Genomic DNA, 26,379 nt, shown 5'->3' with positions numbered 1-26,379 from the left:
AAGACCTTTGCGGGATTCACTCGATCCAGTGAGTGTTTATATTAGCAGCCTTTGCCTGTTAAGCTGCTTCCATGAAGTCTGTGTGCAGCAGGTCTTCCATAGAGACTCACTCAGCATTCATTAACCCTTCAGTGTATACCAAGCACACTACACACGACCCTCAGCTCTCCTCCATTCAGCCCAGAGGCTAAGCATTCGGCAGGCCACGAGACAAGGCCTTTCTGCACTAGTTTGTATGGGATTCGGGGTTCTGAGAGGATTAACTCCATTTTCCTATTCTGACTGGGCAGGCAGAGCTGGTTAAGACAGACAAGTGGTGCACACCTGTAATCTCTGAAAGCAGGAGGCTGAGGCAGGAGGATGGCAAGTGTGAGATGTGTCACTGAGAAAGATGGCCACCTGCCTCTGCAGGTGACTGTTTCAGAGACAAAGACATGTAATATACAGTTAGAATTCGGTGTTAAACGGGGTGTGGTGGCAGCATCCATGATAATCCCACTTGAAAGGCTGAGACTGGAAGATGGAGAATTGGAGGACAGTCTGCTTAAAAAAGGAAGGAAGGGGAGAGAGAGGGAGGGAGGGAGGAAGGGAATGGATGAGTGGGTGATGGCTCAGTGGTTAAGAGTGATGACTGCTCTTGCAGGAGGCCCCGGGTTCACTCCAGCACCCACACACAAGTTCAAAGCACCCTAACTCCAGGTCCAGATCTACTGCCTTCTGCCTTCTGATCGCTGCAGACACCAGGCAGGAATGTAGCTCACTCACTCACTCACACACACACACACACACACACACACACACACACACACACACACACACGCACGCAGGCAAAGCACTCAGACACCAAAAGTAAAAACTCAAACAAACCAAGAAAAGGTCTGTCACTAGGGAAACTTGCTTTTTATTTGTTTTGCTTGATCTACCAGTTTAGAGGCAGGTGATTTAAATGTCTTCTGTATTGTTGGGCTAAAGCTCTTTTGCATGCTAAGCCAAGTGCTGTACCAATGGGCTACATCTGCAGCCTGCCATCCTCTCTCTCTCTCTTTCTCCTTTCTTTCTTTCTTTCTTTTCTTTTTTTTTTGGGGGGGGGGGGCTGGGATTAAAGGCATGCACCATGATACTTGACCCTATCCCTCATTCTTTTTTGTTTTTGTTGTGTTTTTTTTTTTTTTTTTTTTTTTTTTTTTTTTTTTTTTTTTTTTTTTGAGGCAGGGTTTCTCTGTAGCTTTGGAGCCTGCCCTGGAACTCAGGCTGGCCTCAAACTCACAGAGATCCACCTGCCTTTGCCTCCTGAGTGCTGGGATTAAAGGCGTTCACCACCAATGCCTGGCTCTATCTCCCCCCCCCCTTTTTTTTTTTTTTTTTTTGGTTTTTGAGACAGGGTTTTCCTGTGGCTTTGGAGGCTGTCCTGGAACTAGCTCTTGTAGTCCAGGCTGGCCTCAAACTCACAGAGATCCGCCTGCCTCTGCCTCTGGAGTGCTGGGATTAAAGGCATGTGCCACCAACGCCTGGCTCTATCCTCCATTCTTGATACAGCCTGAGGCAGGTCAGCTGAGCATCTATCTCTGTCCCAACATCAAGACCATCATCATCATCATTATTATTAATTAGTCCCCCAAGTCCAATTAGTGCTGATCTAAGCACCTGGGTGTAGAGTCATTCACTAGGTGTCTGGAGCAACCAACAAGAGGTTACATGAACCTCCCAAGGTAAGTCTCCCTCTCTCAGTAGCCATCAACTGCCAATAGCTTCTCAGCTGGGGGTGGGGTGGGGAGCACCCCTCAAGGCCTTGAACTTTTCCATCCTCTTGACTAGCGGGGGTCACAGGCCTAGGCCACCAGTTTTGGCTTGTGTTTTCTTTCCTTCTTTGAGACAGACTCTTGCTTTGTAGCCCTGGCTGACCTCAAGTTCATCATGTGACCCAGGCTGACCTTAACCTCAATCCTTCCATGTCAGCCTCCCAAGCACTGAGAGTACAGGCATGTGCTAGAATGCTTGGTACCATTTGCCCCTGTGTGTATGCATGTGTATGTATGCATGTGTGTGTATGTGTGTGAGGGTGATTCTCTCTGTGTCCACATGTATAGGCCAGAGGAGGTCAGGTATCCGGGTCTATCATTTCCTGCCTGAATCCCTTGAGACGAGGTCTATCTGAACAAGGAGCTTTTTTGTTAGAATGGCTGGCTAGCAAATCGCAAGACTCTTCCTGTCTCCTGTCTCTCCCAGCACTGAACTTAGGTTTGTGTACTCATACCCAGTATTTTTTTTTTAATGGTACTGATTTGCAAACTGAAAGTGCTCATATCTCAGCCACTGAGCCAACTCCCTAGACTACAGCTTTTATTTATTTATTTATTATTTATTTTTTTGCTTTTAATTTTTTTAAAGATTTATGTTTTACCGGGGCTGGAGAGATGAGACAGCAGTTAAGAGTACTGGCTACTTTTCCAGAGAACCTGAGTTCAATTCCAGCATTCACATGGCAGCTCACCACTGTGTGTAATCCCAGTTCCAGGAGACCTGACACCCATGGCAAAACACCAATGCGCATAATATATACATATATATATATATATATATATATATATATATATATATATAATAAAAATAAAAAGATTTATGTTTTACATTTTAGGTGTATGGGTGTTTTGCCAGAAGATGGTGCTGGTTGGATGCCCTGGCCTTGGAGTCACCCATAGTTGTGAGCCACCATGTGGGTGCTGGGAACTGAACCGGGGACCTCTGCAGGAGACCTCTGCAGGAGCAGCAAGTGCTCTTAAGTACTGAACCATCTCTCCAGCCCCCACAATTTTCTTTTAATGTAGCTTTGGAATAGGCAATAAACACATAGGATTCAACAACCAAAATTATATAGTAAGAAATTCTGGAGTTGGAGAGATGATGGCTCAGCAGTTAAAAGCACTCACTGCTCTTCCAGAGGACTGGGGTTCAAGTCCCAGCACCCACATGGCAGCTTACAGCTGTCTGTAACTCCAGTTTCAGGGGAACCCAAACTCCTGGCAAAACACTAATACACATAAAATAAAATTTTAAAAAAGAAATTCATTGGGAAGTTTTTCTGTCACCCCACTTGCCCCTCTGGTTTCCTCAGCACCCACAGGCTACCACTGTTACTATTTCCTCTATGCAAATTCAAATAAATGTCAATATTTATCCTCACTCATACCTCACTTCTTAGATGAAAGATAACATAGTCCAGGTAATTTTCTTTCTTTTCTCCTTCTCTCTTCCCTCTTCCCTCTTCCTCTTCTTCTCTTCTTCTTTGAGGCTGGACCCTCCCACACAAGTCACTGATCAAGAAAATACTCCACCGACTTGCCTCCAGGACAGTCTGATGGAGCCATTTTCTTAGCTGAGGTCTCTCTTCTCAAGTGACTCTAACTTGTGTCAAATCCACAAAAAACTAATGCGTAGGGACAGAAAAGATTTCTCCAAAGTCCCTGCCTTGGAGAAATCTACAGTCCAAAGAAAGAAGTAGATCCCATGATTTCCAGAAAGGCTTTACCTAAAGTCAGAAGGCGTGCCATTTAGACGGTGTTTGTGAAGGTGTGGGCATTCTCATTGTATTAGTTACTTTTCTATTGCTGTGATAAAATGCCATGACGGAGGCAACTTACAGAAGGAAGGGGCCTGCAGTTCCAGAGGTGGGGAGCATAGGATTGTGCAGCAGGCGTGATGCTGGAGCAGGTGCTGCACTCCCATCCGGATCCATGGACAGGAAGCAGAGAGCACTCCGGGATAGCCAGAGGCTTCTGAAGTCTAAAGGCCCACACAGAGTGACACCCTCCTCTAACAGGGCCACACCTCCTGATCTTTCCCAAACAGTTCCAGCAACTGAGGACCAGGGATTCAAACAGGAGCCCGAGGGGCCAGTCTCATTCAAGCTACCACACCCATCCATTGTTGCTGCTCCAAGTTGGTCAGGTCGCACTTTTGGGGGGGCAAGTCAGTGAATATTTATTAAAAACCTTAAAGCCCAGGTGGGACATGGTGGTGTATGCCTGTAATTCTAGCACTTGGGAAGCTGAGGCAGGCTGGTGGAGAATAGAGAGTCCAAGGACAGTCTTGGGGGGAGGGAAGGAGGAAGGAAAGGGGGAGCAGGAGGAAGAGGGAGAAAGAGAAGAGGGAGGGACAGAGAGCTCAATATTTATAACAATAACAACAAAATGGACTGATATAACCCGAATATTCATCAGGAAGGGAGCGGTGGAATGAGTTACACAGCAGGCATAGAAAGGAGTGAGGTGTTGGATGCTGTAAGAATGTCAAGCACACATTAACACACACTTTTCATAAACATTCAGACATCTCTGCAAGGATATACTCATCAATACTGTTCCCTTTCTTTCTTCATTTTAAGTTAGGGTATCATGTAGCCCAAGCTGGCATCCAGCTCACCAAGCAGTTGACATTGGCTCGGAACACCAGATCTTCAGTGCCTTCCACTCTCTGGCTCTGGTATTATAGGCTTGTGCTAGTGCACTGGCCTGTGTGTATGCAAGTGTACATACTCATGTGTGTACATGTGGAGGCCAGAGGTCAATGTCCGGCATCTTCCTCTACCTCTCTCCACCTTATTTTAATTTAATTTTATTAATTATTATTTTTTATCTTTTTCAAGACAGGGTTTCTCTGTGTAGCCCTGGCTGTCCTGGAACTCGATCTGTGGACCAGGCTGGCCTTGAACTCACAGATATCAGCCTGCCTCTGCCTCCTGAGCACTGGGATTAATGGCGTGCACCATCATGCCCATCTATTAATCATTATTGTATGTGTGTGGGGGAGTGTGTGTGCCATGGAGTATATGGTGGTCAGAGAACACTTTTGTGGAGTAGGTTCTCTTAGGCTTGTTTCAGAAATCAAACTCAGGTCAGATTTATGTAGCAAGTACCTTTACCAGCTGAGTCATCTTTCTGGGCCTACACCTTATTACAGTAATGTGTGGCTGTTTTGTCTACGTGAATGTTTGTGCACCACGTGCATGCCATACCAGTGCAGGCCAGCAGAGGGTGTCAGAATTCCTGAAACTGGAGTTACAAACGTTTGTGAGACACTATGTGGGTGTTGGCAGTTGAACCCAGGTCCTTTGGAAGAGCAACCAGTGCTCCTTTTTAAGGGGGCGGGGGAGATAGTGGTGGTGGTAGTGTGGAGACATATCTCACCATATAGCCTTGGTTAGCCTGGGGGTCACTATGTTCATGGTCTTGAACTCATAGAGATCCACCTGCCTCTGTCTCCCAAGTGCTGGGATTCAAGGCGTGTACCACTATGCCCAGTTCCCCTTTTCATTTATGAACTAGGGGTTTGCTAGATACCCAGTTTTCTTTCTTTTTAAAGATTTTATTTATTTATTATGTATACAGTGTTCTGCCTGCATGTATGCTTACCATAAGAAGGCACCAGATCTCATTACAGATGGTTGTGAGCCACCATGTGGTTACTGGGAATTGAACTCAGGACAGAGAGCAGCCAGTGCTCTTAACAACTGTGCCATCCCCCAGCCTCCCAGTTTTTCTTAATTGAACTCAGTATTCTCCTGCCTCAGCATCCAGAATGCTGGGATTACAGACTGCTTCCTCATGCTTGTTCACCAGCCTCCCCTTTCCCTTTCTTCCTTCCCTTTCAGTAGTGAAGCTTGAACCCAGGGCTCTGCATGCTCCCACTTTGCACTCTTCCAGAGACCACATTCATAGCTTACCCTTCTCTTTAAAGAGACACCTACTATTTGTGGCTATATGCTCAGTCACCTGAGATCTGATTGTCCCCGGCGCCTGCATACTCCTTCCATTAGAGATGACAAAGTAGCAGTAGTCAGGAAAATGTCATCCTGGCTGTGACCATCCATCACCACAGCGTCACTCCGTCGTGGCTGTCATACCACCTGCTCACAGAAGGGGGCAACACAGACTTATCGAAACATTGTTCCCAAACTTGACAGCCAAGCCTTCCTGGTAGAATTTTCTCCATTGTGGTCCATGATTTGGGAAGATGCTTCCTGCCAAGCCACTAAATGTAATAGGTAGTGATTGATTGATCTCTTTGGTAACTCACGTTTCTGGTCAGCAGGAGAGATAATGTAGGCTTGCTGACAGGGTAATTTTCCACACAATAGGCCCTTTTTAGTTTAGCTTTATTTCCACCAGGTTTTGGGTGGGAGGTGCTTGGCAATGAGGACGCAGGCTGGCAATTACTGCACCAGAGGCCCAATTTTCAGTGTCCCTCAAAGTAGTAGTGATGGGCAAGAGGAAGCCCCGGCAGTGGTCCCACAGGCCCTTCAACACAGATACTCAATCGGTTCCTTACAGGCTGATAGCAGTCCAAGGTTAGGGACTCCTTAGCTATCCCAGAAGCCCCAGCATTAAGCAGACAGCTGGGCACACAGCTGGGGCAAAGGAAACATTTGTTGATGAATTGAAAGAGACAGCTATGGAAGAATCAGGAAGCAAAGCCTTTAATAAATAAACAAAAAGATCTCCCAGCCGCTCATGGTAGGCAAGGCCCAAGGGCAACAAGGGTAAGGAAGGTGGCGGTGAGCACAGGACAGATCACCTTCCTAGCAGGCTCACAGAGCCCCATTTTCACCTGCCCCGAAGGCCCTGCTCGGGATGTGAAATAGGGACTGCAATACCAGGGATGCTGGTGACCTTGGCAGGAGAGGCTTAAATCAGGTCGGTCTGGGGGAAGGGGCTGGTTCATGTCTGGTTTTCCTCATGATTAGATAATTAATTTCCCGGTTCCTGCTGAAACCCTTGTCAGTGGCTCTGAGTATGAGGATGAGAGCTGGGAATGATCCAGAGTGGCCACTCAGGGCCCCTGATCTGGTACAGAGAAAGTCCAGGGCTCACTCAGTGTGGGGCACCCCATCCCATGGCCTGGCAGTACAGGGAGGGGCCAACTTGAGAGCCCCACAAATTAAGTGGGGAGCTAATTCAGGCTGGAGTTTGAGCCCAAGCCCTGAAGGTCTACCCCCTTCTCCACTCTCCTACCCTAAGAGGAATGAGAGACCAAGGCAGTGTAGATTTTGGACACGGGGCGGAAGAGGCCTGTTTCTGCACTTATTAGCTGTGTGGCCTTGGACAAGTCCCTTAACTTCTTTGTTCCTCATTTCCCCGTCACTGAAATGAGGACATCCATACCTACCTTTGCTGGTCACTGTCACAGAAATCTTTCTGTAACTGTCGGATATCCAAGGTTCTTACTCTTCAGGTAGAGAGGCCAGTGTAGGTCCCTGATGGTGACAGAGTCAAGCTTTTCCTCTCCTCTGCGGTGCATATGCCTCTCCCAGCCTGGCAGCTGGCTTTAATCCCTCTCAATGCCCTGCTTCTCCTTGGCACCACCACAGTGGTCCCCAGATTCTCCAACCTTGTTTTCCCATGGGTGCCCCTCGGTCTAAAGCCACGGAAGATATTGGCATAGTCACAGCTGATCAGGTCTCATTGACCTAGGTCCCTGCCCTCCAACCTGTTTGCAGATGGTTCCCTGTGGTCCTCAGCTCATCTCTGGGCTTAACAGAAGAGAGACACAGAGGTGGGGGGCCTGGAAGGGGGTTCCCACCTCCTTAGTCGGGGACCCCAGAGGGGGACCCCCACATCCCTTACGCCCCATCACCGCAGCGCCGCCTTAGGTCTCCAAGATGCGCGTGCATTGGTTGGACAATCCCGCTCGTGGGGTGGGGGTTTTTTGCCTCCTCCAGGCCCGGGCTCAGAGACCCTCACGGCCCGGCTCTGGGCTGGCGGAGAGCTGCGGTTCTAGGACCCGGAGGCGCCTGGCGAGCACGCCGCCGTGTTCTCGGCCTCGCCTGGGTCGGCTCGGCTTCGGGCAGGTGCATCGGCGGCCGCCCCCTCCGCCGCAGGTGCAGCGCTCGGCAGGCCCCGGCCGGCGTGCCATGGCTGCGGAGGACCCCCGGCCAGCGCCCACGCCCGCCCCCTCCCTGCAGCCCGCCCCCCTGGGGCCGGGTGCGCGGCGGAGAACTGCGGTTTGCGCGCACCGGGAGCGGCAGCAGAAGTTCGAAAATCGCCGAGGGGGGAGCCCGCGCCGCAGCTTCCTGCCCCCGGCCCAGCCCTCTGGCCCCGGCCGCCTGCAGCCCGACTTCCTCCCCGAGCCTCGCTCGCCGCCCGCTCCCTCGGACGGGGCCGCCGCGATGGGACGCCGCACCCCGGTCCCTGCGCGCCGCTGAGCCCAGAGACGCCGAGCCCAGCCCCGTCACCCGCCACTGCCCTTCGCCCCCGGCTCCGGGAGCCTAGTCCGCTACCCCTTGGGAAAACTGGATCTCCGAGGCTGGAGGCGCCTGGCCGGCTGGGTGGGGACCACCATGGGCAACGCGGCCGGCAGCGCCGAGCAACCCGCGGGCCCCACCGCGTCGCCCCCGAAGCAGCCAGCCGCCCCCAAGCAACCGATGCCGGCGGCGGGGGAGCTAGAAGAGAGGTTCACGCGGGTCTTGGTGAGTGTGACCCGGTGCGCACCAGGAGCCTGGGATGACAGGGGCTCCGTAGTCGTCCCCGCCTCTTGGGACTCAGGTGCCGCTTGGAGATCCCTGGTCCACCTGCTGCCCCTCCAGGGGGTGGGAGTGACAGTGTCATCGTTCAGAGCGACTTAACGCTCTCCCCCCAAAAACTTTCTTCAGCCACCTCCAGTAAGCCTTCTTAAGGGAACCCCCACCCCATGCTCCTAGGTCTAAAGGTGTCAAAAATGTCCTGAGAGCTTGGGTTCTGAACGATCACGCGCAGGGTGGGAGGAGGCTGGCGACCCCTTCTCCACTGCACGCAGGCCCAGCTGTTGGGTGCGGGTCTGGAGTGCCCGCCCTTCTGCGCTCAGGGTCAAAGATGGAAGGGGTTATAATTTAACCTCCTGGAAGCCGTAGCCCTAGTGGAGTGTTTGGTCCGGGTTTGTTCTGGTGTGTCTGGCCTGGGAGTTGGACTCTCAAGTCCTCAGCTGCTGTTTCTTGTCGCCCCCTTCCCCCGCCATGCCCCGGAATGGGTGCTTGCATCCATCATGGTCACCCCTCCTAACCACAGAAAGGAGTAACATTAGGAAGGGCGGGGTCAGGGTGGGTTGGTCACTCTGGTTTGGGGTAGAACAAAAAAAGTCTGGAAGGCTCCCCTCCTCCTTGGCTGTCACCTGCTAGGGAAATTGGGGCAGGGGAGGGTGGGATGGGAGGGAGGAGGAGCTGAAGTCTAGGCCCCTGTGGGAGGGAGCTATCAACTCAGGCTGAGCCTGGAGCAGTTTAAGTCTTTCTGGTGGCGGGGGGGGGGGGGGGGGCACTCCCGTGCAGTGGGAGATCCCTAAGAAGGGTGGGAGGCAGGAGAAGTGTAGGGAAGGGGAAAGGCCACTCATTTTCACTTCCCCTCTTTACCCCAGCCCTCTTTCCTGCCCTTTAGTAGGTAGTTGCCCAGTGGCCTGTCTCCTGTTAGCCATCCCTTGTTCATTGGGTGACAGGGAGTAAGGCTGGCCTGTTTCCTGGAGGCACTTCTCAGTCTCAGTAGGCTGGTATTGCAGGTCTGAGGGTGGGGAGCCCAGGAGAGGTTCACTCCGGAAGCCAAGCAGTGCTGGCCCACTGTGGCCTGCACCGCCTAGACAGCATTTCCCTTCTCTGGCTAGTCAGTCATTAGGCTTGACTTGCCAGATCCTTTGCATGGTCCCAAAGGGGCACCTCCCAACAGTTCTTGAGAATCCTGGCTCCTGTCCCCTCCAAAAGAAGGACAGGAGGAGCCTGGGGGATCTTTGAGATGGAGCTGGGCCTGTCCTTGTGAAGGCAGGGACTCTGAGGGACATTTCAGACCAGGCTAGCCTTGGGCTTCCTTATCTCTCCACCTGTCCCTAACTCCCTCTTCCCCAAATACAGACCTTGACCAAGTTCAGCTGAGCTGACCAAGTTGGGCAGGGGGCCATCTAAGGAGCCTGAGTTAGTAGTGATGAGTTCAATCTGACAGGGGGCCATGGGTCATCCTTCCCTTTATGTGTGTCTATGGCTAGGGGAAGGTCTGGGCCCCCATCTGTTCAGTCATATACACTAATGGGGAGGAGCCTTCTGAATAATTCAGACCAGTGGAAATTCCAAAAGTCAAGTGGAGAAGTTCTCAAGCAAGGGTGGTACTTGATTGCTCTGGCTGGACTTGTGGCTGTAGTGATGAGGTGGACATGAAAGCAGCTGGGTGCCTCTGAGTGCTGGGCCATGGGGAGATGACCAGAGATGAGTGTCTTGATGGTTTAGTGGAAGTCTAGGGCACTAGCACCCACAGGGATACCCATGCCTTTCAGGTCCCCTGGAACTCAGTGTGTCCCTTCTCCCTGGGTGGGTAAACCCATCCTCAGGTTACATGGTTTAGAACTGGATTTTCTAGTTCCCTCACCCATCAGGGTCATGAGCTCCATCTGGATTAACAACCTTGACTTCTGTCTGAGGCTAGCCAGGGCTAAAGATTTGGTGAACCCAGGAGTCTTACAGTGGGTGTGGCTCCATGTGACCCCTACCCCTGGGACCAGTGCTCATCTAATTCGAAAAGAACCTGAAGTTATTGTAGGGGCCGACCCTAAGGTCCCCCAGTGTTGGTAGGGGAACAGAGTTCCCCAGTCACATGGCCCCAGGGAACCTGTAATTTCACCTTAGCCCCTCCATCCCAGTAGGAAGTAGGCTTCCCAACTCCCCAAACTCTTCCTTTTCTCTTGGCCACGGCTCTCTTTTTATGGGTTTGGGGGTGCTTCCACCAGCCAGACAAGGGGAGCAAAGAGATGTTTTCCCACTAAGGTTGATGGGGCACTACCTTCCCAAGAGGGCTATGAGGGGTGCCCTGTTTAAAATGGAATTGGTGAGAAAGAGCAGGTTGAGCCAAGGTTTTTGGCTGCTGCCTTAGCAACTGCGGAGGAGCGATGGCTGCCCCACTACACAGGCCTGCTATGGTGGTGGGAACACCAGGCAGCCAGGCTTTGAGCTCTCGCCTCTCCTACGCCCATACCCAAGGCTGGGTGTCTTCCAGCATTTCCCTGCCTTCTCTGAGAGCCATGCAGAGTGAGGGGTTGGCACGGCAAATCACCCTGTCCAGGACTGCTATGAGTGCTATGTATGTGGCTGGCCACAGGGCCCCTGTGATCTGCCTGTGGACCTGGGGTAGAGGAATAAGGAAAAGTGCCTGGGGATGTCTGTGTACTTTTATCCAGGTGGGGTTGTACTATGTGGAGAGGAGTTTGCTAGGCAGGGGTTTAGCTTCCCAAGGGGCTCTTGTATCTAGGACGACATGGACACTATATCAGGTGGTATGGGACAGTCAGGACAGCTCCAAGTAGAATGTAGGTTCTTGATGCTTTACCTCCTGCTTCTGGGGCTGATGGTGAAGAGCAGGGTGGATCTCTACTTTGCTGGTCAGTGACAGGTATAACTTTGGTGCTTGAGGTGTAGCTCGGTCCCTGTGCCTCCTACTTCTGGACAGTGGATCTCATTGGGGTGTGGCCTTGTGGCTAGATGTTGGGTTGGGCAAAGGCCATAGCTGACATTTCCTGCAGGCAGGGATGAAGTGACATGATTCACAACGGCATCTGGGGTCAGCTGGCAAGGGGATGAATGAGATGAGCAGGAGCAGGTGGGTTTGCCCTTGGGGCCACCTCTGCATTTTTCTTGGGAATACAAAATTCTGGAAGGTGGCTTGGTTCTCCCTGCTTTTGAAGGGGCTGGGTTGGGGAACATGCAGTTTGGAGGATGAGTCTCATCTTTGTTGCTTATTTCATGAGTGACCTTGGGCAAGTTCACCTCTCTGAGCTCCAGTTTTTCTAACGCGTGAAACAGGATAAGAGGTATATGGTGACCTCCTAGGATTGCTGAGGTAAAAGATTAAGTAGAGGGTTCAGTACAGAGCCCACCAAGGAGCAAACATCAGTAAATACTGCCTACAGTGAACAAGGGGAGCCCTTTGCCCCTGCCCCCACCAGGAGCATCCCAGGCTGCCGTGCACTATTGAGTCACCCCCAGGTCTTCAGCTGTCACAGGCCAGGCTGCCTTCTTGTCATCGCACAGGTTAGAAGCAACGAGGCCTAGACTGAAAACTGCCTGGTGGCCGGAAACCACGAGAGGGAGGGCCGGTCTCTCCTGCAGGGTGGAGTAGCCTGGTGCTAACGGTGGTAGCGGTGTGTACACGAGAAGGGGGTGGGAGGCCTCTACTTCCCTACACGGATAGGGTGCTGGGGGGGTTCCCCCAATGAGTAAGAGCTCAGTGTGGGCAACAACAGGAAGTGTAGGGTGCTGGGTGGCAGGAAGCTACTGTGGCTGTTCCTGGTTTCTCAGATGGGGGATTGGGTCTTGGGTTGTCTGCAGCCAGGACCCCAGTGCCCCCTACTTTAGGGGGACCAAACAAACCTTGAAGGTTCTTTTTTTTTTTTTTTTTTTTTTTTTGAGACAGGCTTTCTCTGTGTAGCTTTGGGGTTTGTCCCGGAACTTACTCTGTAGACCAAGCTGGCCTTGAACTCACAGAGATCCACCTGCCTCTGCCTCCCAAGTGCTGGGATTAAATGCATGCACCACCACCTCCTGGCCAAACCTGGAATTTTTTTTTAAAGATTTTATTTATTATGTATACAACATTCTGCTTTCATGTATATCTGCACACCAGACGAGGGCACCAGATCTGGTGGTTGCTGGGAATTGAACTCAGGACCTCTGGAAGAGCATCCCAGGCTGCCGTGCACTTCCAGGACCTCTGGAAGAGCAGTCTGTGCTCTTAACCTCTGAGCCATCTCTCCAGCCCCAAACCTGGAATTTTTTAAACCACATTGTCAGCTAGGTCTCCTTGGGCAAGTGACTTAATATCTGTGTGCTTCAGTTTCCCATCTGGGAAATGGGGTTATTGTTGTAATTGGTTTGCTTATTGACATTTAACTGAGTGGATAATAGAGCTACATAATACTTGGAAGGGAACTGAGGCCTGAGAAGTATTTAGGGGTATTTATTGTTGTTGTTATTCTGTTGTTAGCCTGGATTATATGGTTGGCAAGGTCTGGTGTCCCAGCTGTCACTCACCTTGGTCCCTGAGAAACTGGTAACTTTTGGGGTTCTCAGCTCCTGATGCAGGATGGATTACGGCATAGTTTCCTTTAAGCCTGGGACGGCTTGTAAGAGCTCCTGCAAGTCTGATTCCGGGATTTTAAGTGATGGATGCAACTGATTGTTTCTGCATATGTGCCAACAGCTTGAATGCCAAGGTTGAGACTGGGGGTGGGCAGTGGTGCAAATAGGCCTGGAGGTAGCCAGGCATTCAGACCTGTCATGCTGAGCTCTGGGGTTACCTGATACTGGAATTGGGGTCCACTTTCAGGTGCTTCCTGGACCTCAAGGGGCTGGGCTGTGAGGAAGGGGTGGGGTGGTGGAATGGAGACTAGATTCTGTGCAAATTGAAAGTGAAATATGAGGGTGTGGCAGTGTCCAGATGTGTCCAGAGTCCTCAGTCTCCTGGGACAGTGTCTTACAAGTCAACAAGGCAGGCAGTGCCAGGAGTGTAGCTCATTGCAGCCTGCAGGGGCTGGGCGGGGATGGACTGAAGTTGGGATCTGTCTCTGGAGTTTCAGGGCAGGGAGAGAAGGTTGTCCCCACAGTCTCATAGGGATAGGAATGAAATCAGTTCCATTTATTTATTGTTATTATTATTATTTTTGTTTTTCTAGGCAGGGTTTCTCTGTGTAGGTCTGGCTGTCCTGGAACTCACTCTGTAGACCAAGCTGGCATCGAACTCAGGGATCTGACTGCCTCTGCCTCCCAAAGTGCTGGGATTAAAAGGTGTGTGCCACCACCACCTGGCTCTTATTATTTATTTTTATATATTCTCTCACTGTCTAGTCCAGTCTGGCCTCAAACTTGGAGCCAGCTTCCTGTCTCTGCCTCCAGAGTGTTGGGATTGTAATAGGCCTATGCCAAATGGCAAGTACCAGCTTTTTTGCTTGGCCACACCCCATCCAATTAACCCCACCTGCTTCCTCACCTGGCCTGAAGCAATAGGACAGTAGGGAAAGGGCCAGTACAGGTTTGGCCAAACTTTGGAGCCAGCTTTGGGCAATCCAGATGTCTTTATATCTCTGCTCACCTACCCCCCTCCCCCATCCACCTTGAAGTCTTCTGTGGACCCCTCCTGTCTCCTATGCCTCACATTTATGAGATGCCTCTTCCTGGTTGTGGGGCACCCAAGAGTATTATTATTGCATCAAAACATAGCTTCTGAGCCAGGCGGTGGTGGCACACACCTTTAATCCCAGCACTCAGAGGGAGAGGCAGGTGGATTTCTGTGAGTTCGAGACCAGCCTGGTGTCCAAGACAGCCTCCAAAGCCAGAGAAACCCTGTCTCAATCCCCCCTCCAAAAAACAAACAAACAAAAAAACATAGCTTCTGAATATTGGTAGGCACTCTGGGAGTATGAGGCGGGCCAGCCTGTGCCTATTCTATGGAGGAGGAAGCTGAGGCTGATCAGGCCATAATCAGTCAGACTAGGTGGACCCACCTAGGTGGGTCTCTTGAACTTAGCTTAAGTACCTTTGCATCACAGCTGCCCTCTTCCATCCTCCCAGGAGGCAGATGCCACTCACACACGAGGCATATACCTGTCCCTTCCTGTCCTATTTGAACAATGTCAGCCAGCCTATTGTTTATCTATCCCCCAGTGACTGCAAACTGTGCTACGCCCTTGCTGAATTCAGGCCCTGGTATGGGGCTTGGCTCCTGGTTTGAGGGTGGCCCTACCTCACTCTGAGTGAGTGGCATTTGCTGGCGTGTCTCCTGCTCCCTGGATACCCAGTTCCTTGGTGGGTACAGCCACAGCCGGGGAGCAGCTGCTAATGAGTGCTCAGCGCTGTCAGAGCTATTTCTGATTTCGGAGCCTAAATTTAGATTGTCTGGCAGGCTGGCACGTGGGCCTGGGCCAGAAGAGTCCCAGGTAGGGAAGGGGTAAAGGGGCACCCTACCGTCTGCCATTGTTGAGACAGGTACACCAGGCAGCCCCACACAGAGTGTCTGTCACTAGCACTAACCTTGGAGTGGCTCTGCGGGTATGAACCAGGGCTGTGGCTCAAAGCCAGTCAGCCCCCCCCCCCCTTGCTGGTTTTATAAGGTAACCTTCGGCAGATCACTGAATTAATTTGTGCTTGCATCTGTGAGATGGGCCTGTTAACGGTGCCAATGATGGTGGTCAGGATAAGAGGAGGTCAGTGTCTGGCATGAAATGCATTTAGGTGAGGATGGTTTTGTTGTTTTGTTTTTTGAAACAGGGTTTCTCTGCGTTGTTTTGGATGCTGTCCTGGAACTCGCTCTGTAGACCAGGCTGGTCTTGAATTCACAGAGATCCACCTGCATCTGCCTTCCGAGTGCTGGGATTAAAGGTGTGTGCCGCCGCCGCCTGGCAAGGCTAGTTTTTTAACCCGTCTATTAGGGTTGTTACTGAAATTAAAATTACTGCTGGGTGTTAGTGGTGCAGGCCTTTAATCCCAGCACCTGGAAGGCAGAGGCAGGCAAATCTCTGTGAGTTTGAAGCCAGTCTTGTCTACAGACTGAGTTCCAGGACATAGTGAAACCCTATCTTGAAAAAAACAAATAAAAAAATTAATACTACCGAACCATTCTAGAGCCAAAAAGTAGAGTCTCCAAGGTAAGTGAGACCTCAGACATCCCCCATGAGAGAGGCTGTCTTCCTCTAAGGCTCAGAAGCCTGGGCTTAGCATCCTCCTCATCTCCCTCCTCTACACTGGCCCCAGCTCCAGGGTCCTGGCAGGCCTGACTCCCACTTCCTCTTTCTCCTGCCTTGCTGCACCTCAGCCCCACCCCTAGCTCTGTCTCTGTTGGGTGGGGATAAATCAGACAGACAAGAGGAAAAGTGGCTTCCTAGCCCCCCTGGAATAGAGTAGGCCCCGCCCCACAGCCTTCAGACCCCTTTGGAAAGACTGTCATGAAGCAGGAGCTGGCCTGGCACAGTTTCCCCAGTCCAGGCTCACTTTCGCAATGGGGACAGGGATGACGTACCTCAGTCCGTGGCTGGCTTTGGAGTATGGTGGGTGGGCAGTTTCACCTCACAAATAGGGCCCCAGCCGGAAAACTTAGCCAACGGGGGCTGATAATACCCAGCTTCCTGTTCTCTGAGGATGAGTCAAGGCAGTGATTTTGGGGTAAGGTCTGGCCAGAGCCCCAGACCTAACCCTGTCACCCAAGAGAGGAAGCTAGTTGAAGAGTCTGGAGTGGGTGTGGCTCTGTCTCTGCTCCAGCTCTGGCCTCTTCTCAGAGCCAAGGGTCAGAGAGTCTAGCCTGAACTACCAGAGTGGGTGGCAGACAACTCCCAGACTTTGGGCTAGGCTCCTTAGGGGGTTACCATATCCCCAGTAGAGATCTAGACTAAACTGGGGACTCCATGAGGGTAAGAACTGGCATTGGGGGACCGACATATAGTTAGGTTCTCCTTAAAATTGAGGTTTCCTGGATTAGAGTGAACTGGCCTTGTTTTCTAGGTCTGTTGGGCAGACTTGCTTGTCCTAGGGGACATGGAGACCCCTGCTTTTGGCAACATTGATCTAAACCCATAGTCCAGGCTGAACTGTACTTCTCATCTGATCTGTGGTGACAAGAACGTGCAGCTAGGGGGAGGGGACCTGGAGATTTATCTCAGATCCTGGGGGTGTGTGGGAGAGTCCCAGCCTGGGCCACCAGAACCACAGGCCCAGTGTTCTGCCTATTCTGTGGTGGAAGGACCTTCCATCCTTCAAATCCCCCCACCTCTGCCGCTGTGACACATCTTTCTGGAACTCCCTGGTGGCTGACACACTGCTCTAAGGCCCTTCAACCCTAGTGACCTGGACCTAGTCTGTGCACACAAGGTGTCTGATGACATGTGGGAATAAGACCCTGCTGCCAGGTCCTAGCTGGGCCTGTCTGGAGATGGCTTCCCCGTTGGCTCCTCACTTCAGTGGGGGGCAGAGATCAGGTCTCCTTAGCTCCAGTGAGTAAAATGGAGCCTAGAGGTGTTGGAGGTCCCTGATGAATGCGCACACTTGCCTCATGCTAGCTGTGCTAGGAAGGTGATGTGGATGGTGGCAGGGTCTAGTCAGACTTGGATTCAGAACCCTCCTCTCGCCCCGTCCCTTTCTAGCTCAGGCCCTGGGCCTCGGGGAAGGTGGCCTACCTCCTGGGGCCTCGATTTTCTCCCTGGACAACACTGCTGGTCTGTTAGGACAAGAGGTTGCTCACCTCTGAGGGAGCCCTGTGGATTCCCTGGAGATGCGTGTCCTCTCCTTCTTGGTTATGGGGGAGTCCTGGACTCAGGGGCCTTTGTCTTTCACCTCCCCCAGAACTGTATGAACTTGCCTCCAGACAAGGTCCAGCTGCTGAGCCAGTATGACAATGAGAAGAAATGGGAACTCATCTGTGACCAGGTGTGTATCCCGGGAAGGCTCACCTGCCCCTGCCTCTGTTCTTAGGGCACCCTGCTCTGAGGTGCAGGAGCAGGCAGGAGGGGGACCCGCCATGCTGCCCAGGGGATAATACCTACCAAGTCACTGGGGGCCATTGTAGGACTCTGTCCTCCCTTGAAAGACCTGATCAGCGACCTTAGGGGTCATCAGCAGAGCGTTTCCTAGCGAACTGGCCGTGGCTGCTCTCCATGCTTTGCACCACTGGGGGCCGAGCTCAGGGCCTCATGCATGCTACGCCAGCAGTCTACCACTATGTCCATAACACTTGGGTTTCTGTTTTTTTTTTTTGTTTGTTTGTTTGTTTTTTGTTTTTTGTTTTTTCCTTCGAGACAGGGTTTCTCTGTGTAGCTTTGGAGGCTATCCTGGCAATCGCTCTGGAGATCAGGCTGGCCTCGAACTCACAGAGATCCGCCCGCCTCTGCCTCCCCAGTCCTGGGATTAAAGGCATGCGCCACCAACGCCTGGCCTGGGTTTCTGTTTTTGAAACCCAGTCTTGCTAAACAGCTCAGGCTGGCTTCAAAGTCATGTTCCTTCTACCTTAGCTTCCAGAGTACTGGGATTATGTATAGGTGTGGGTCTCCATGCCCAGTGGCTTGACTCTCCTACCCTGAGCAATAAAGGAGACAATACCCCTGGGTTTAGCCAACTGGAGTGGGAGGAAGAGCAGTGACAACTGTCTTTTTCTTCTGAGACCAGAGGAGACAGTCAAGCAGCCATCTCCAAGAGCAGTTAGTTCAGACTGCTGGCTGGGCCCTGAGTTCCCTGGGCTGCCTCATCCCTCTGGCTGCTGGAGGCCCAGAGTACTCTTCCCTTGAGCAGGGGTGGAATAGGGTGGGCTGGTTGTGGCAGGGTCAGCCAGAAAAATAGCGGCCTGGAGGCTAGAGGTGGGTAAGGATTTGGAGGGAAGAACTCCCTCTGGGACCCAGCAAAGCCTTCCACTAATGGACTGGGTTGGGACGTACCAGCTGGGCATCCATCTTGGTAAGGCTGGGCCATGGCAAAATAGGGAGTGTCCTAGAGCCTCTGGAGCTGCAGTAGTTGTCCCCGATGAAGGGCTCTGCCTGGATTCTCAGAGGTTAGGCTCAAAGTCTTCAGAGTAGGAGGTAGGAGAGGGTGTCTGAGCACACCTGAGGGCTTTGAGCTGGGAAGGCTAGGAGCTTTGGGGTGGGGATATGTCTTGCTGTGGTTCCTGCCTCTGTGTGAGGGACTGTAGCAGTGGAATACAGGGAAAGAGCACACACAGGTACCTGCAGAGGGACAGGACACCTGTCCTGGAGATGGGCTATCTACTTGCCAGGGAGCTGGCTTCTGCCTGAACTTCCCACTCCAGTCCAGGAAGGGCAAGACAGGCCTGAATGAATAACCCAAGGCAAGGCCTGTGGCAGGACTGGCCTCTAGTCCACAGGCCCCAGGAGAGGCACAAACCAGGCCCGAGGCTAGGGTCTTCCATATGTTTGTACTTCTGGTATTGCAGAAGTGGTTTAAGACAGCCTGAAACCCAAGTCTGAGCTGAGAAGGAGGCATTGGGAGGAAAACTATCCAGTGGTTTTCGGACCAACTCTCTGTACACTCCATCCATCTCCCCAGGAGCGGTTTCAAGTCAAGAATCCCCCTGCAGCCTACATTCAGAAGCTGAAGAGCTACCTGGATACTGGTGGGGTCAGCCGAAAGGTAGCAGCTGATTGGATGTCCAATCTGGGGGTACATATCTCCCTTTCTATCCTGTTCCCTCTAAACAGCTGCAACGGTCATGTGTATCTTTTTTTTTTTTTTTGTGGCCTTGTATGAGTGCATGTATAAGTGTGCATGTGTAATTTAATTATAGGGGACTGAATCCCCCAGGCAGGCGCTCTCATAGACTCACGTATCTATCTTACATGTACTTACACGGGCATTCCTGTGTGTATTTGTATTGCATGTGTACCCTGTATATTCCTACATAGATATATGTATGTGATAGATGTGTGCACTTTGGGGTTTGTAGGTATATTTGTTCTCATGTGTATCCCTGAGCCCATGTATAGGAGGAGAGAGAGAGGGGGGCGAATGAATGAATATGTGTGTACCCATACATAAACAAATGGATAAGCACCCTATGTGTTCATATCCAGGTTCTCCTGGGTGGATGTGCATGCTTGTGTTTGTTGTGCCTGTGTCCCGTGTGTTTGTGCAGAGATGTGCGTGTGCGTGTGTATGCTGTATCACTGTATGGAGGTATGTCTGTGCACCCAGTATCTTCACTCGTGTGTGGATATGCCCTCCATGTTGGAGGGGAGGCATGTAGTCCCTGAGTGCTCATCCTGCTGGGCAGGCGTGTAGAGGTGGCGGGGGAGGCTAAACGTGAAAGGCCTTGAACACATGGTGGGGGTGGTACTTCTGGCTGCTGTCTCAGGACTGTGGGAGTCCGGGCTCCACCCACAGATCTTGTTTTTGGCCCCCAGTTTAAGAGGCGAGTTCAGGAGTCTACACAGGTGCTACGGGAGCTGGAGACTTCCCTGAGGACAAACCACATCGGGTGAGTTTAGGAAGACTCCGCCTCCTGGGAGCCTCTGGGGCTTTCCAGCCCCTCCATCACAGGCTAGGCCTATGGGACCATTTCCTTCATTCCCCTGCTGCCTGTGCCAGACTTCTGCACACAGCGGGCTGCCTGCGGGTCCTGCCTGGGCCCTCAGCATTCTCTGGTATCCCTGAGTCTCTTGAGGGTGGGGGATGGTGTCATATGAGTTCTGGGGCAAGCGCACTCAAGGGCTTTTGCTTTGTGTGCTTGTTGCTCACTTGGGCAGAACTCTTTCTGGCTGTAACTCGTTGAACCTTGTCCTCTGCAGGTGGGTGCAGGAGTTCCTCAATGAAGAGAACCGTGGTCTGGATGTCCTGCTGGAGTACCTGGCCTTTGCCCAATGCTCTGTGGCGTAAGCTCCTGCCCCTAACCCTCAGTCTGCCCCTCAGAGTCCTGATCACACATTCCCAGGCCTCAGCTACCCCTCTGAACAGGAGCTGATCTCTTGCCCTGTCCTGGGAGCATTGGACCTAGCCCTGGGCAATGGTTCTTCAGAAGGCCTGTCCTTACCCAGGAGGGACATTCCTTCTCCCTTTTCTGTGCTCTGCATAGAGCCATGGATGAGCCAGGCTGTGGTGGTTCAGATCTCTAATCCCAGCCTTTGGGAGACAGAGACAGTCAGATCACTGTGAGTTCTGGCTAGCCTGGTCTACAGAGTGAGAGGCTGTCTCAAAAATAAAACCAAAACCAAACAAAACATGAGAGCCATGAATGAACATAGCCTTCTCCTCCTGCCTCAGTCTCTCTTGCAAACCCTCCTTGCCTTGCATGTCCCTCTGTCCCCTGTTTAAGTGTCCCTTGTAGTAGAAACATCCAAGCTCCTTCGGTCGCATCTCCAGGTATGACATGGAGAGCACAGACAATGTGGCCGCTAGTGCAGAGAAGAGCAAGCCTCTGGAACAGTCTGTGGAAGACCTCACCAAGGCACCACCCTCATCTGTGCCCAAAAGTCGCCTGACCATCAAGTACGCGGGGCCCTAGATGGGATGATGGGAGAGTAGAGAACAGAGCCACACACTGCCACATCTAATCAGGACCCTGAGGGTTGGAGGGAGGTGTAGTTCAGCATGGGGGAACCAGAGTCTTGACTTTTGGACACAAATGTATTAAGTCTTCAGGTGGAGGCATCTAGAAACTAGAATCTGAGGAGGACTGGAATAAGGAGGGGGGTTTGGGGTGGGTAGGATCCCTTTTGTATCCATCTAACCCCTTGTTTCTTCCTATGCGGCCTCCAGGTGCCCCCCTTCTCCCCGGTACGTAGTCACCTGGGGGCAGGTGCATGCTGGGCCGATTCCGTGGGGTGGTGGGTTGGAAGACTCAGCTGACACCCTGAGTTCAGCGCTGTAGATTGGTTTCCTCATCTTGACACGGACATTCTGCCGTCGTGTTAGGATTCGGGAAGGGGGAAGGAGATGACCCTGGAGCATCAGCTTCCTGTATTGGGTCTGAGGGACCACATATATGTTATTTATTTATTTGTGTGTGTGTGTGTGTGGGGGGGTCAGTGTAAGGGCATGTGTGTGTGTCAGTGCTAAGCATGGCTTTTATATGGATGTTGGGGATTTGAACTCAGGTCATCTTGCTTCACAGCAAGTGATCTTACCAACTAGCCATCTCCACAGCCCATTACATACATACACGTGAACACACACACACACACACACACACACACACACACACACAAGTGATCTTACCAACTAGCCATCTCCACAGCCCATTATACAATTATATACATACATGTGTGCACACACACACAGAGACACACACAGACACACAGACACAGACACAGACACAGACACACACAGACACAGACACACACACACACACACACACACACACACACACACAGAGACACACACACACAGACAGACACAGACACACACATACACAGAGGAGCCACACTACCAGCCTGGACCAACTGTGTATTAAGCACCAAGATTTCACCAAGTGTGTTTTTTTTTTCCTTCATTCACTCACTTAACAGTTTTTAAGACACTTATGAAATACACTTCCAAAATAGCACATATTAGTGGTAAGTGCCCGCAAGACCGTTCATTCTGCTTTTGGGGGCCACTGTCTAGTGGAAGACTGTTTAGTGTGGTGTATAATCACAGAGATTCGGTGTGGTGCAAAACCATGGAGCTATGACCTGGACCTCTGAGAAGGGAGGTGCCCATTGCGTTCGGGTACAGGGAAGATTTTCAGAAGAGGCCACACTGGAACAGTATCTAACAGATGGGGGAGGGCAGCATGAACAAAGACTGAGACACATTTGAGCAATGATAGGAAAGCTTGGTGTGGCAAGCAGCGGCAGGGAGGACTCCAATGAAGACCTGTGGAAGAAGCTACAGAGCTGTCAAGAGGATCAATGTGTGGAAGACATGGTTGGTGGTTCTATAAAAATGAAAACCTAGCTCTTTTTTTCTTTTTTGTCCAAGAATACTAGAGAGTGCACTCAGTGGACTCCTTATGAGGTGCCAGGCTGAAGCTTATTACATAATGCCAACAAGCCTGTGAGGAAGGTGTTAGTGAGGCCAAGGAGACGGCTCAGTTGGTAAAATGTTTGCCTTGTAACATGAAGGCCTGACACCCCTGGAAAAAGTTGGGTATGTGCTTGTAGTGCCAGCACTGGAGAGGCAGAGACAAGAGGATCCCTGGGGCTCAGTGGCCAGACAGCCTGGCTAATTGGCAAGCACCATGTCCCTGTGAGAGGCCCTGTCTCAAAAGAACAAAGTAGGGGCTGGGGACACGACTCAGTGGGTACAGTGCTTCCCCACAAGCAGGTGGGCCAGAGTTTGGATTTCCAGCATCCATGTGAAACATGGCGCCTGTGTTCTCAGTGCTGGGAGACAGACAGGAGGCCCACTGGAGCTTGCTGGCCTGCCAGTCTAGTGGACACAGAGCATCTGAATTTAATAAGACACGGGTCTCAAAAACAAGTAAAGACTGATCAAGGAAAATATATGAAATCAGCCTCTGGCCTTCACATGCACACTGAGTGCACACACATATATGCAAGTGTGCAAGCACACACCACACACACACACACCAACAAACAAGGTGGAAAGCTTCTGAAGAATGATACTCAAACTTGATGGGTCTGCACGCCTGCGTGTGCACACACACACAAGTACACACAGATGCACACACACACATGCACACACACGCACACACGCGTACACACAAGGTATCTACTATTGCTGGGTATGGTGGTATAAACCTGTGTAGGAGGCCAGCCTGGTCTTCATGAGACCTTGTCTCATTCCCCCTGCATCCTCCAGTATGGTACTAATGCTGCCATTCCTTTTACAAATGAGGAAAGGGAGATTAAATGCTTCTCCACTAAGTAGCAAGCTGGAATGTTCTTGAATCTAGGCACTTGGCGTTTAGTCTGCCTCTCAAGATGGAAGATGAGTCTAAGTGGTTGTAAGCGCCACCTTGTGGAGACATTTCTGGTGTCTAACTACTTCCAAGCTTTGTCTTTGGTGGGCTTTCCATTCACACCACAGCTCTACTCCCTCCCTCTCTTTCCCTACATTCTCTCTCCCTTTTCTATATTCTCCCCCCTCCCTTCTTTGTTTTTTTGAGACCGGCTCTCATGTAACCTAGGCTAGCCTCAAACTCTCTACTATGTAGCCAAAGCTGGTCTAGAACTCCAATCCTCATGTCCTTATTTCCCAAATACTGGAATTACAGGCACATGCCACCATGCCTGGCTCACAGCAGCCCTTTTGAAAAACCAAGTCTTTGTAAAGGCCTTTGCTTCCTTTCCCTCCCTTGCCACCTCCGTGCAGCATGCCAGCCCCTGAGAAAGAATGCCCACCTTCAGCTGGCCCACTGGGTTGGGTAGATAGGGAACAGTGGCTTAGAGTTCCAGATATGCCCCCTCACTCCAGAGGACATTTTACTGGCATGGGGAGCAGGAAGCTTGGGATTGAGGCTCTGACCCTGCTGCCTCTTCTGCCATACCCACCAGGCTGACACCAGCCCACAGCAGGAAGACCCTGAGGAATTCCCGAATCGTCAGCCAAAAGGATGACGTCCACGTGTGCATCATGTGTCTGCGGGCCATCATGAACTACCAGGTCAGCTGGTGGCATGGAACTGGGGTCTCAGGGAGCCGGCTTGTCCCCATGGGGCCGCACAAGCTGCTGATGTTCTAAGACCAAGTGTCAGTCTCCCCTGAAACCCCACCTGGGAAGTGAAGGAGAAGGCTTGTAGATTCAAGATACCTTTATTCAGATAAATACCAGCCAAACACAAGCCAGAACGTGCCCAGGGGCAGCAAGGCAGGGAGACCAGAGAGAAGGGGCAGCTGAAGGGGAAGAGAGTGTTCCATGTGCTCGAGGTTGCTTAAGAGCCCATGCCGAGTCACTCTGATCTCTCCTTGACAGGCGTGGTCAGGCACACCTGTAGCCAGCCCTTAGGAAGCATGGTTATGGTGTCTCCCTACAGGGAAGCCCGGGGGTCTGGGCTGTGGTGTGGGGCCCCGAGGATGATGCTTTGTGGGGAAGTGGCCTTGGGTGTGATTGGGGGAAAGCAGGGGCCTCAGATGGAGATCAAGGTGGTTTGGGTAGCGGAGTCTATGGCTTGGCTATGGCATTGGGAGGTTGCTGCAGTGTGTGAGGCTTCACTGCTTTGCTTCAACAGCCTGCAGGTGTGTCCAGCCTGTGGCCTGTGGGTCACATGCAGCTGAAAGCTCAGTCCAACACAAAGCTGTAAACATTCTTAAAACATTATGAGATTTTTATGTGTGTGGTTTTGTTTTCTTCCCCAGAGATAGCATCTCACTGTATAGTCTTTGCTGTCCTGAAATTTGCTCTGTAGACCAGGATGGCCTTGAACTCACAGAGATCTGCCTGCCTCTGCCTCCTGAGTGCTGGGAATAAAGTCTGTATGTGTGGTTTAAAAAAAAAAAAAACTATTTCATGTTTGTCCAGCATGTATATGTCTGTACGTCAAAAGGACATGCCTGTAAGGCTATATCCAGGGTGTCTGACACTGACTTTTGAAAACATAAATAACAGTGGTGACACACGTCTTTAATCCCAGCACTTGGGAGGCAGAGGCAGGTGGATCTCCATGAGTTTGAAGCCAGCCTGGTCTACAGAGTGACTAGGGCTACACAGAGAAACCCTGTCTTATAGACCAAAACAAACAAACAACAAATGAATGAATAAATAAATGGGCCTGGCTTTTTTGTTTGTTTGTTTTGTTTTTCAAGACAGGATTTCTCTGTATAGCTTTTGGAGCCTGTCTTGGAACTTGTTCTGTAGAACAGGCTGGCCTTGAACTCACAGAGGTCTACCTGCCTCTGTCTCCTGAGTGCTGGGGTTAAAGGCATACACCACTGCCCACCTGGGCCTAACTTCTTTTTTTTTTTTTAAAGATTTCATTTATTTATTATGTATACAACATTCTGCTTCCATGTATATCTGCACACCAGAAGAGGGTGCCAGATCTCAAATGGATGGTTGTGAGCCACCATGTGGTTGCTGGGAATTGAAGTCAGGACCTCTGGAAGAGAAGTCAATGCTCTTAACCTCTGAGCCATCTCTCTAGCCCCTGGGCCTGACTTCTTAAAGTAGAGTTTATGGTTGGGTATGAAGGACTTGGAGCATTATAGGCCAGGACAGCATGGCCCAGACTATGCTGTGGGTGTTGGCAATCTTGGGGACCCACCTGGAGATGCTAACCTCTCCTGTCTTCCCAGTCTGGCTTCAGCCTTGTTATGAACCACCCAGCCTGTGTCAATGAGATCGCTCTAAGCCTTAACAACAAGAACCCCAGGTGAGGTCTATACTCCTAACTGGTTTCTTGCTTCTGCCCTTGCAAACTCTGTCCCTTATCCTCAGGACTGCTGCCCAGGCACACCCCACCCCAGCTCCCCTGTCCTCTAGCCAGACCCATGCCATCCATGCTGTGGGGACCAGCCTCCCTCTTCTCTTTCCAGAACCAAGGCTCTGGTGCTGGAGCTGCTGGCAGCTGTGTGCCTGGTGCGGGGAGGACATGACATCATTCTTGCAGCTTTTGACAACTTTAAGGAGGTACTGGATCCACTATCCCAAACCTACTTGCCCTCTGGTACTCCTTGGAATCTGGTTGCCAGAAATTGTGGCCTCTGATAGCACATCTGAGTGCTAGGATAATAGGTGTATGCCACCATGCCCAGCCAGTCAACCAATCTCTACAGCTAGATGAGTTCAACATGATGGTACAGGGCTGTATCCCAGAGCCAGAAGGAGTAGGACTTCAAGATTATCATTGGCTACATAATGAGTTCAAGACCAGCCTCTAGGCTCCAAAACTAAAAACCCCAAACTTATTCCAAAACAAAACCAACCCAACATAGACCCTGTCTCAAAAAAAAAAAAAAAAA

General features: G+C 51.4%; 2 protein-coding genes across 2 annotated transcripts in view; both read left to right on the top strand.

The window, feature by feature from the left end:
- Hexim2 (HEXIM P-TEFb complex subunit 2) overlaps window positions 1-17,392 on the top strand; it is a 48,019-nt gene extending 30,627 nt beyond the window's left edge. The window contains exon 4 of the mRNA XM_027428036.2: window positions 17,321-17,392. The gene's annotated coding sequence lies outside the window, so the exon portion shown is untranslated. The remainder of the gene's footprint in view (window positions 1-17,320) is intronic.
- Window positions 1-26,379, top strand: part of Fmnl1 (formin like 1) — a 59,860-nt gene that overhangs the window by 23,803 nt on the left and 9,678 nt on the right. The window contains 8 exon segments of the mRNA XM_035448345.1: window positions 17,321-17,404; window positions 19,031-19,144; window positions 19,885-19,958; window positions 20,269-20,352; window positions 20,840-20,965; window positions 23,977-24,085; window positions 25,714-25,790; window positions 25,954-26,047. Of these exon segments, the coding sequence (XP_035304236.1) occupies window positions 17,327-17,404; window positions 19,031-19,144; window positions 19,885-19,958; window positions 20,269-20,352; window positions 20,840-20,965; window positions 23,977-24,085; window positions 25,714-25,790; window positions 25,954-26,047 (756 nt within the window). The 5' untranslated portion in view covers window positions 17,321-17,326.

This window comes from Cricetulus griseus, chromosome 7 (genome assembly GCF_003668045.3).
Source record: "Cricetulus griseus strain 17A/GY chromosome 7, alternate assembly CriGri-PICRH-1.0, whole genome shotgun sequence".
In the NCBI taxonomy this organism is placed as follows: Eukaryota; Metazoa; Chordata; class Mammalia; order Rodentia; family Cricetidae; genus Cricetulus; species Cricetulus griseus.
Note: the sequence above shows the minus strand (reverse complement) of the source record. Positions and strands in the feature narration are given on the sequence as shown.